The following is an 11,633-nucleotide window of genomic DNA, read 5'->3' on the forward strand; positions in this document are numbered from 1 at the left end:
CATGAGCCAGATACAGCCAGGCACCAAGCCAAACACACAAGTGTGTAAGGTGAAACAATAGGGACTTTCCAGCAAAACAGGGTTAGCTTGTTTGATATCTACACAGCCCAAAATAAAAATCAAATGTGTTTGACAAAGCTGCTTCACAGCTTGTGTAAAAATAATTTGTTCATCAAGATCTAACAAGGTTATTGAGTAGCAATGTGCAGCTATGTATCATAACATAAATGAAAGTTAAAATGTATGGAGAATTGTTGGCTTTGATAATGAGGTCAGCGTGAAATGAAGTTATAGATAAGCTTTTCATGTTTATTTATTAAGTTTATTTCTCAAATAAATCAGTGAGAGCTTATGTTGGTTTCTGATCTTTATGGCTAAACTTATTTTGAATGGTATTATAAATTATTAATTTGTATATTATTATTATTGTATAATGTGTATGGACACATATACTTATTAATAACTTTACACATATACATTTGTGTGTGTGTGTGTGTGTGTGTGTGGTTCAGGCATACCCTAGTTATCAGGACAAAATGTCACCACAAAGATGGGGGCACATTTTTCAGCATGAGAAAAAGATAATTTTTTTGTAAAATGTAGAAAGTTTTATGTAATGGTTAGGTTTAAGGTTACAGGGTGAAATATACAATGTGTACAGTATAAAATAATTGTCTATGGAAAGTCACATTAAACAAAAACATGTTTGTGTGTGTGTGTGTTTTGCATCGACACATTCAAATCATTGTAACTATCAAAATAACGAAAGGACTGCCAGGCAGAGCGCCAGTAAACCGAACTGGCAGCTTGAGCACTTCAAGAAAGTCACATGATTTCACAAAACCAATTGTATCCCATTTCTTACCATGGTTATGTAATCAACCTAACTCTGAACAGTATTCTTTTTTACACATTCAAAACAAGCCACTTCTCTAGATTGGGTAATGTTTTGTTATTTTAGAGTCTAAAATGTAGCCCATATAGTAGCCTATAATAGTTGAACACTTACAATGACATTTCATTAGTAAAAAACAGTCACAAGTAACTTAGCAAAACCCCAATATTTATTCACATTTAAATATTACAACCTCGAAAAAATCCGACATTTTCTTTTATCCAAAGTGTTTGTTGATAAAACATTTTGACTGATCATCACTGAGTTTATGTACAGGCCAGTACCACAACTTTTGCCCTTACAGGTATCTATTTACAAAGTTTTTGAATGGTACGTTTGTTTATTATGAACATGTACAATATTTCTGCGACAGGCTATTAGAGTTGTACTGTGTCAGATTTCTCTTTGTCTTGGTTGACTGTGTTTTCATCACTAAAGAGCCTTTCTTTCAGTTTATAGTAGCTTCCCTTCTTGTTCATCAGTTCCTCATGTGTGCCCAACTCCACCACCTCCCCGTTGTCAATCACTACAATCTGATCCGCCCTCTCAATGGTCTTCAGCCTATGAGCAATCACAAGCAAGGTCTGAGTAGGGCAGCAGGCCAGGGCCTGTTGAACCTGTGGAATAAAAAAAAAAAAAAAACAATAAATATTTTTATGCAGCACTAAAGGAAGCAGGGATTTTCTGTGCACGTGTTTGTGTTCATACTGAATATCCATATTTTACCATTTGTTCACTTTCAGTGTCCAAAGAGCTGGTCACTTCATCGAGTATGAGCACCTGAGGTTCTCTGATCAGAGCTCTGGCGATAGCGATTCGCTGCTTCTCACCTCCCGAGAGCAGGTTACCACGCTCCCCCACATCTGACAAAGAAAACACAATTTGATGACTATTTACTTGAGAACTGTGTACTTGGCATATACTGGCATTTAATAAAACACACTTACAGGTGTCATTAACTGCCTTTTTTATACTTTTGTTTGAGGTCAACTAATGACGTTGGTGTGTTTTTTACATTCAAAAACATAACTAATAAGTAATAGGCTATTTTTCGACACTGGTTTTGAGGCTCTCTCCTGAACTCTGGGTTTTGATGGGCGTGTCACTGGAGACTTGAAAGTAAACGCCCACGGCTAGGATTGGATAAGATTTGCATATTTAATGAGCTTCAGCTCCCCTGTCAGTTCAGTTCACATGAGGAGGAATTGTTTCAAAAGTGGCAAGCAGAAGGATTTTCTTGATCAAAGGGCTGGTAAACGTCTTTATTAAACAAAACCAATTCTTTTTTTCTCATCCACCCGCGAGTGATTGGAATATTATTTTTGTATAACTTAGCCCACCCGATCGGTGGATATAAGCACAAACCTTCTAACATCAAATCAAGACAGTGAACAGCGCAGATCAAGAAAGGAATAAGATTTCACTATTTGAGAATCACCGGTTTACCGACAGGCGTATGTTTTGGTAGCCTGTCTGGAAAAACAGGCTTTACTCACATAAGTGTGTTGCTAGCCTGACAAGCCAGACCCACATCAAGATGTTTGGTCTGGAAACTCACCATTGGCAGGGCTCAATCAGAGTCGGGATAAACAGTTGTCTTTCAAACTCCCTCTGCATGGCAATAGGATACTGCTACAACCAACCAGAGCAACGTGAAGTGGAGCTAGTTGAAAGATGAAACATTCACCGTATCCGGTCGGCAAAACTCTGAACACATCTTCCCTTTTTAAGAATGACTTCTGTGCCGTTCTTTGTTCTTTTCTCAGAGAAACGCTTAACTCCAAGTCATTAAAAATAAAGTTTAACCACTCATTCCTAATATTAGGATCCGAAGGAAGCTTATGCAGTGACTGTGTTCTTCCACAACCGGGAATAGTGCAATATCTTACTATATTCTTTGGCATGTTTATTGCTTTTGGCCAGCGTGATCCAAACAGCTCCATGAGTCAGTGGGCGGGGCTACTGAATAACACGTGTTTATTATTCTTTAGAGGCGGTGTTTTGTCACTCGATGACGTCAAGATGCCAAGGTCTGGTGACTATAAAAGCTTTTCTTTGACTAACAAGTAAGTTTTCCGTTCTGAAATTTTCAGGATAATCTTAAATTACCATGACCTTTTATATATCAAAATCTCAAGGGAAATGCATCACCCCTTTAAGTCTCAAACCTTCCTTATCAAATCATTAATGGAGTGGCTACAGAAATCCCAAAAGAAAACCACCCAGAATAGCTGATAATATCAATAAAATTACTTTAAATGTAAAGCCCACCTTAGACAAACGTGTAATTGCATGCTAGTCCAGCCTGGTTTATGTGAATTTGTGCCGGTCTAGAAGTGGACCAGTCAAGTTTTTCAGGCAAAATCGTTTTGGATGTACAACTAAAAGGTATGACTTCTAGAAATTTGGAAAAATAATTTAAATTTTTTCTTTAAATGTATTTTTATGTCCCATCAGGAATGCCCAGTTGACCTAGCCACTGACACAAATATGAGAATGAAAGTGGAAAGTGCCTGGAGTTAATTTACCTGTGTCATAGCCATTTTCCAGCTTGCTGATGAAGGCATGGGCATTGGCCTTGCTGGCAGCCTCCTTTACTCTCTCCATTGAGCAGCCAGGCAGACCATAGGCAATGTTGTCTCGTACGGTGCCAGAGAAAAGTACAGGCTCCTGACCCACCATTGCTATCTGAGAGAGATTATTTACAATACATGTTCTATGAAGTATATGTACAGTGTTTGTTCTTTGAAGGTAGTCACCTTGCTGTGCAAGTATTTGTGCTGGTAGTCCTGAAGTGGCTGTCCATCTAACAGAATGTGTCCCTGTTGAGACTGGTAGAATCTCTCCAGCAGACTCACACAGGTGCTCTTCCCCCCACCGGACATTCCCACCAGAGCCGTCATCTGACCCGGCTTCAACTCCAGAGAAAAGTTCTGAAAACAGAGAAAAGTGTGGACTAATAAGGATTAATTATTCAAAATAATTATTTTAAAAGTATATGATAATAGATTATGTATAGCAACTGCTTTATAGAATACAGTATAGACCACATATTGCAAATATGCAAACTTATGTAGCCTCCTCATGCTTCTCAATCTTACCCTTGAAAAAGACTAAGTGAAGTGATTATTCAGTGCAAAAGTTGTACCTTTAACACATTGTGGTCGGGTCTTCTGGGATACGAGAAGGTGAGGTTCTGGAAGGTGACATGTCCTTTCAGATCTCTGGGCTGCAAGGTGCCATCAATACTGACTTCAGACTTTCGGTCCAGGTACTCAAACACCTTACCGGCCGCACCCACTGAGTTCAGCATGTCTCCAAAGATATAGATCAAAGTCTGGGATAGAGATGGATAAATATTTATGAATCCTTAAACATGCTTTTGGGAGGACTGCTTATTTAGGTGCTTTTATCTACCCTTTGTCATCACAAAAATCTCTTTTTTTAAAGATAAATATTGACATACCCTAATGTTGTCTCCAAGGTCTTGCTGATAAAGGATGAAAGAGACGAGATTCCCTGTGCTCATCTGTCCATACTGGATGAAGAGTCTCCCGTAGTAAAGCATGGCCACCTTTATTCCCAATTCTGTCATCTGCAAACCGCATACATGGTCAAGAAGCAAAGATCCATAGCAATGCAGTTCCATATCGACATGTTTGCTTCAAAGAAAATAAACACATTCACTTTGAAATGAAGAATAAACTCATACTAACCCGCCTAACTAGCAGGTAAATCGCCCTGACTGTGTCCCGTCGGGTCTTTAGATTATGGGTTTCCATCAAGCGGACATCATAGCGATGAGCTTCACCGAGTTCTGTCCTGAAACTCTTTACCGTCCTGATGCCTGACACCGCCTCCCCAGCAGTTTCATTGGCTTGTGCTATGGAGTCCTGAACTTCTTTTGACAGCCTCTAAAAAGGGCATGAAATCTTGATATATTATATGATTCTATATAAGCAAAAAATGATTATCCATCATTTATCATGGTAGTTTTGTTAACCTTTGCATACCTGATAATGCGTGTCATATATGTTCTGCAGTAAGCCTGTCAGTGGTGTCTCCATCAGCATCAGCAGTGTAAGCTTCCAGGAGAGGCTCATCATCAGATACAGCATGCCCAGGGTCTTAATCATGGTCCGCAGAAGGACGTTGACATTCAGGGCTACAGCACGGCCCATCAAAGTAGTGTCTGTGGACAATCTAGATGTGATATCACCTGAAAGACAGATTAAGTCAAGTCAACTTTATTTATATAGCGCTTTTTACAATGCCTATTGTTTCAAAGCAGCTTTACATTGTTAACATGGAAAATAATATAACTGAATTTGATTAGACTGTAGAGGCACTCTGAAGAAAGCAGTGATCTCATCTAGCTCATTTCAATTGTCATATACCGACAATGTGGGCAGATCAGTAATTTAGCTGATATAGTTCACTTAGTTTAGCAATTCAATTTATTTGGATATTTAGTTGAAATTTTAGTGTCCCCAACTGAGCAAGCCAAGCCAAAGGCGACAGTGTCAAGGAACCAAAACTCCAACCGGTGGCATAATGGAGAAAAAATAAACCTAAAAAAATAAAAAATAAATTCGATCTGAATATTCAAAAAATCGTAGGCATCACGACGGAGGCGGGTTTAATTGAGGATGATGTGTCGATTAAACAATTATTAAATAGGAACATTCAAAGGACCAGAGTCATCGTGCCGGATGTAACCCCTTCTGTTCGGACCGGGACTCGAACCCAGGTCTCCCAGCATGAGAGTCAGACGCTTTAACAAGGAGGCTAAAGGCAGCAAACCCCAGGCGCCAGTCGCTAGAGCATTTCTTGAGGTCAGAGGAGTGAGGTTTACTCGCACAGCAACTACTACTAGCTGGCCTCTGTTACACTCACCCCCCTAAACCTCACTCCCGGGTCACGGCACCAATGTAACCCCTTCTGTTCGGACCGGGACTTGAACCCGGGTCCGCCGACATGAGAGTCAGACGCTCTAACAAGGAGGCTAAAGACTGCAACCTCTAGCATCAGTCGCTAGAGTGTCTCCTGAGGTCAGAGGAGTGAGGTTAACTTGCACAGCAACTACTACTAGCTGGCCTCTGTTACACGGAGATGGGTTTATTGATGCCACGATGATGAGACAATTTCAGAGGGAAGACTAATTGACATGGTCTCTGCAGACACTTCATGGATGTATAAATAATGACTGATTCCATATAAAAAGGGTATCGCATAGATGACAACTGCACCAGCAATTATACTGGATATACCTGTCTTTATGGTCTCAAAGAAGCCAATGTCCTGCCTGACAAGGGACCCAAACAGTTGCACCTTGACTCTGCAAGTGAAGCTATTGATTGCACACATGAACAGGCCTCCACGACAACCTGCACTGAAAGAACTGAGAGAAAAAGAAAAAAAAAAGAGTTCAATAAGATACATAAATGGGCTTTTTTGTAATAAAAACGTATATTCTGCAATACCTTCCCAATGAGAATAATCCCATGAGAATGATAGCTGATCTGAAGTTATCCCACTGGTAATGAGAACCCAAGATGTCAATCACCTCTCCTGTGTACAGTGGGATGAACATCTCACCTGAAAACATGTAAAATAACCTATAAAAACAGGTTAACAGTCTAATTTTTTTTTTATATGCAAAGTAAATACAACAAAATACTCACATAGCACAGCTAATGCCAGAAAGACAAAAGCTCCACACAATAATAAGTAGTCTGGCTTGTAGAAACGGATGACCCGGATGAAGAGGACTCGAGCCCTCTGTTTGCGCTCTTTACCGTTACTCTCTCCATTTGTGTCAGGCAGCGTTACCTCCCAAAAAAGACAAGCTAAAGCAGCAGCGACGGTACCGACAAGCCAATAATTAAATTTATCAAGGCGATAGTTGTCAAACAACGCCACGCGTCCGGTTTCGTATACCGAAGCGATAAAACAGTGGACAGTAATCCACCTCCTTATCAATGGATCTGCAGCATCTTTATGTAGCATAGACCCTGCGTACAGCAGTGTGCATCGCAGTGCAGATTCAGCCCATTGCCATAACAGGTTATGGTCGAGATTTCTTGTACGAGACTTCAGCAAAGTTCCTCCGAGTTCCAGAGTATAAACTATTATAATATCAACACATAAAATAAACGCGAACACCAAAACTTTACGCATGTTGCATGTGTAAGTCGGTTGCCGTGGTAACGCTAAATAACCTGCGCGCTTAAGATATTTCCAAAAAATAAAAATACCGTTTTTCGGGTAACGTTAGGCTATGTTTTTCTTGGTAACGTTTTGCCTTGTTCCTACGGAGTTCGAGGTTGTCTTCGCTTCACACAGCGCCAGGGCATTTTAGGACATCGACATTATTTTCCTTTTACTTTCAGTTTCATGATAATGATATGGGGTTTTCAAAATACAACAAAAAAGGCGGTCATATTTTCAGCTTTCCTCTGTCGATATGAATAATATATATAGGCTATATATTTTTTTTTTTATTATTTATTTGATATGCCTATATATAAAGTCATTATTCATTAATATTATTTAGTCCTGCCGTTGTCTATTTGTTATTGCAGGCTACGTTTAGTGGCAAGTCTCCCTTTTCTGAAAACTTGCTCTACAACCTGCCTTGTTCATTTCTGCCTAGCAAACGATGAGTCATAGCAGCAAAAATGTCCTTACAGGTTGTGCTCAGTTTTCTGTGTAGACATAATCTATTATTGTTGTTAATATATAATTTTTGCTTTTGGTGTCAGAATGAACTTGAAAGCATTTTTTTTTTATATATATCGTTTATTATCAAACTTAGAGACAAAGTGAACAGCTGTTCACACAGTGGTTTCTAATATCAACAATTGATACAACTGCAATCTCATGAAGTATTTTGTCCTGCTCTGTGTAAGCAGGTTAATATTATACATGTTAATATTCTTAATTTCAGCACAAAGTCCTTAAATTCACTGATCAAAAAATTTGGGCAACTCATTTCCTAAAATGCACTTCTCTTCTGCTCCATCTTGATCAATGGTAACAACATATGCAACGCCTCCACTTGAGCCGTCCCGACCCATCGCCAGAGTGAGAGCTAGAGAGAGAAGAGAACACTTTAACGATTATGAGAGTAAGAAAAGAAACTTAAAAATCCTGCCTGATCTTCATCAATTTATTTACAGTCATTAAATAGTTAGTAATGAATTAATTCATGTATTAAATCCTTTCATCGCATACTAATGGTTTAGGAGCTGAGATGCGAAGAAAGGAAGCAAAGAAAACAAAGATCTACACATCTTTGCCTCCACCTCATGATGAGAAGCACCAATTAGCAGATATTGCCCACAACATTGTGCGTTGGACAAGGATTCGATTTCAACTAAAAACACACATAAAAAGGTCTGTTTTCATGGTAGATTAAGCCAGGATAAGGCCTTAGTTCAATTAGGACATTAAGTAGCTTTTTTAAACGTGCCTTAGAAAACATTACTAATGTGCATCTTGAAACCATACAATGGCACTGACATATTTTAAAGGGACAGTTCACTTTAAAATGAACATTCTGTCATCCTTTACTCACTCTTTAGTTGTTTCAAGCCTGTATGAATTTCTTTCTTCAGCTGAACACAAGGGAAGATATTTTGATGAATGTCAGTAACCAAACAGTTAACTGGAGCCATTGACTTCCATAGTAGGACATTTTTTTACTATGGAAGTCAATGGTTCTAGTTAACTGGTTACTGACATTCATCAAAATATCTTCTCTTGTGTTCAGCTGAAGAAAGAAATTCATACAGGTTTGAAATAATTTGAGGGCGAGTAAAGGATGATAGAATTTTCATTTTAAAGTGAACTATCCCTTTTATGACATAACTTTCAGTTAAAACAGCTCAAACATGTTTTTTAGTCTGGGACTAGCTTAAGCCTTGTCTGTGAAACCGGGAGAAAAAGTGTTAACAAGCAACAAACATGGTGGATGTGTAGGACCAGGAGTTAGAGAGGTTTGGTAAGGGGTTTGAGTATCTAACCTGACAAAAAATATTTATTAAATAATTGAATGCAGCAATATGATGTTTTCCACACACTTTAGCCCAGTCAAAAACTTACATACAGCACATTTCACTAAATGCATCATTATGCAAACACATTAGACCCATGAATTGAATGTGAAGAACTTTAACTATAATGGACAGGGCAGTTTAAACTGCGACAGAATGCACCAAAGCATGCTGACTCTTCTGCTACACACTCAAAAGTACTTTTAGTTCACAAAAACAGCAGATACTTTTACAGCATTTTAGTAGTAATAGTAGTAGTAGTAGTAGTAAAACTGGGATGCAGCACATGACATCCCTCATATTATGTGTTTTTGTATACTACACAAACTTACCATTGACTACAAACTCTTGGCATTCCCTCTTTGTCATGTTTTTTCGGTACTCTGCGTCCACAAACCCATTAATGTAAAAACTCCCAGAGCCACCAATAGCAAAAGGCTGCCTGGTTAGCAAACCATTAAGAGTTGCATAGACCTGTTTGGAATAGTAACATAGTAGTAACATCATTATGATATTTAACATGTAGTATTTAATTTAAAATAACCTGATACACATAACATTTAATATATATATCAGTTTGTAATAAAACCAAAAAAGTACCTGTCCTCCTTCTTTCCTGTCCCACCCTGCAACAATAAGATGTGCTGATAGTTCTTCTTTATATTTGTATGAAATGTTCTTCACCAGAGTAGCAGCAGAGCAAACGAGTGGGTCATCTTCCACCTCAATACTGTAAAGATACATTATTCAGCACATTTATGAGACACTGGAAAATCTCTGAAGCGCATTGCTTTGGTGCAATGCACCAAAATGTAAGTTCATCATGATCTAAAGTTAAAGACCCAGAGAATAACAGGACATTGGTGATAAATACCTGTGGACATCCAGTTGGTAGTTGACTATCTCAGCAATGGTTTGAGCGTCCGCTGCTGATCCAGACAGAGCACAGTAGATCTTGTCATGGAGCGGGGAGAGCTTGTTCATCACACGATTCACCACTGTCTCCCTGAGAACAATGACCAACGAAACAGCATTTTAACTTTCTAGAAATCTTATTTTAAATATTCACTGAATAAACTATGATTATATGTATCAAATAATGATACTTCTGTATGTCATTAAAGCATTGAGTTGTGAAAGATTTCAATGAGTTCATATCAGTGTCATTTTTTGTTGTTATTATAGTGACATTTAAAACTTTCTGTGGAAAGCTTTGCAATCACTGATGATCGGGTTCAAATGTTATGGGCTATACAGCAGCTTCGTAAAAACTACAGCACAAATGCATCTTACCCCGCTGACACTCGCGAGTCTGAGCCAAGAACAACTCCACTGTCAAAAGTAACCGCGATAATGGTCGTCTAAAATAAAAGAGAGAGAAAGAAAGAAAGAAAACATAAGCAAAATTGCATCAATGTAAAAAAAAAATTGAATGGCACAAAATATAAGGTTAAAGCTTGCTGAATCAAGTTGCAAGCTAATCGTGCTATCGTTAACCATTTTAAAATGTAAGCTTTAAGTTTATGCAGCTTGAAATAAAGTATTTTAAGCTCATAAGCGATAGTTTACCCCGGTTTTGACTTCTTCAGATAGCCACCCTGGTTCTGGAAACAATTCCTCCGACATTTTGAATGGATAGAAAGCAACTACCTGTCCTGTGCAAACCTGCCTGCGCTTGACGCCAGAAGAGACTCGACACTCGATAGCTCTGCTCACCTCAAACGCGCTTAACGGGTAGCGCAAATCAATAAAGCTGCGAAAGGATACTTTACTTTTTGTCGTACTGTCCTGCCAGGCCTGCAGTATTTTAAGGTGCCTACGTTATTCCTCCATTTTCTGTCTATAACAGAAAGTGAAAGAAAAGTTACTTCCCATTCTGCTCAGCTCATACACTGAAGCAAGTATCATCATTTGCCTGCCTTTAGAGGAGCCTACTGTCATTTTAACGACCATGAAAAAAAAATCAAGATAATTATTTTCAAACATTTCAAATAATTTTCCTGTTTGGGGCCCTGAAGTTCTGTGAAGCATCTTTTTTTGCACAAACAGACCCTTACCTTTGTTACTCTAATGGTAACAATCAAAGGATAATTACAAAAATTGTATATTTTGAATAGAAAAGAGACAGAACCAAAACTACACCTTAGTACAGCTGAAAAACAGTGAAAAAAATCATATGCAACCAATAAACATTTTTATGCACCGCAGCCACTGCGGTGACACTGATGACGTCCAGTGTCATCAAATTAAGAAAATGTTTAGTTAATTTTATGGCTCTTAAATGTACTTTATACATGTCATTTGTTAATACATGTTCCCCCTACTTTGGTATTGACAACTGCTGAATATATATTATACTAAATTAAAACTAAATGTTTAAAGTTTTAGTATTTCTACACAAATTGAATGTAAATAAAATGCTTATTATTTTCAATTTGAGGCTTGAACTTAAGGTACTAAAAAACTGCTCCGATGTATTTACAGTGTTTTCTTCAAAATAGTTGGTCAGAGACTGAAAGATATCTTAGGTCCCTAAATAAATAGACGCACCCTTCCAAGTGTTGAAGTCAGGAAAGATGGAGGCATATAGAGGATTTCATACACTTTCTTTTTTGAAAACACTCTTTGACATTTTTTATAGTTTGTGTGGACATTTTTATGCAATTCTTTCTATAACCAAA

At 38.2% G+C, this 11,633-nt stretch overlaps 2 protein-coding genes across 3 annotated transcripts; both read right to left on the minus strand.

Annotated features, from left to right (window-relative positions):
- Positions 1-1,026: 1,026 nt before the first annotated feature.
- Positions 1,027-7,221, minus strand: tap2a (transporter associated with antigen processing, subunit type a). 2 transcript variants are annotated; one of them, XM_067426203.1, is made up of 11 exons: positions 6,580-7,219; positions 6,379-6,493; positions 6,166-6,296; positions 4,909-5,114; positions 4,612-4,809; positions 4,362-4,490; positions 4,044-4,232; positions 3,655-3,828; positions 3,424-3,583; positions 1,622-1,758; positions 1,027-1,512 (listed from the first exon to the last, which is right to left on the minus strand). In XM_067426203.1, exons 1-11 carry the CDS (start codon positions 7,073-7,075, stop codon positions 1,273-1,275), a joined length of 2,175 nt encoding a protein of 724 aa, XP_067282304.1. In that variant the 5' UTR covers positions 7,076-7,219; the 3' UTR covers positions 1,027-1,272. The 2 variants fall into 2 exon arrangements, with proteins under 2 accessions (XP_067282304.1, XP_067282305.1); XM_067426204.1 differs by lacking the exons at positions 1,027-1,512; positions 1,622-1,758 and adding an exon at positions 1,802-2,558 and having other exon boundaries at positions 6,580-7,221.
- A 453-nt stretch (positions 7,222-7,674) lies between these two features.
- Positions 7,675-10,820, minus strand: psmb9a (proteasome 20S subunit beta 9a). The gene is made up of 6 exons (XM_067425364.1): positions 10,522-10,820; positions 10,246-10,313; positions 9,827-9,958; positions 9,553-9,682; positions 9,285-9,426; positions 7,675-7,988 (listed from the first exon to the last, which is right to left on the minus strand). Exons 1-6 carry the CDS (start codon positions 10,576-10,578, stop codon positions 7,861-7,863), a joined length of 657 nt encoding a protein of 218 aa, XP_067281465.1. The 5' UTR covers positions 10,579-10,820; the 3' UTR covers positions 7,675-7,860.
- Positions 10,821-11,633: the final 813 nt, after the last annotated feature.

The sequence above is a fragment of the Pseudorasbora parva genome, chromosome 19 (assembly GCF_024679245.1).
Source record: "Pseudorasbora parva isolate DD20220531a chromosome 19, ASM2467924v1, whole genome shotgun sequence".
Classification (NCBI taxonomy): domain Eukaryota; kingdom Metazoa; phylum Chordata; class Actinopteri; order Cypriniformes; family Gobionidae; genus Pseudorasbora; species Pseudorasbora parva.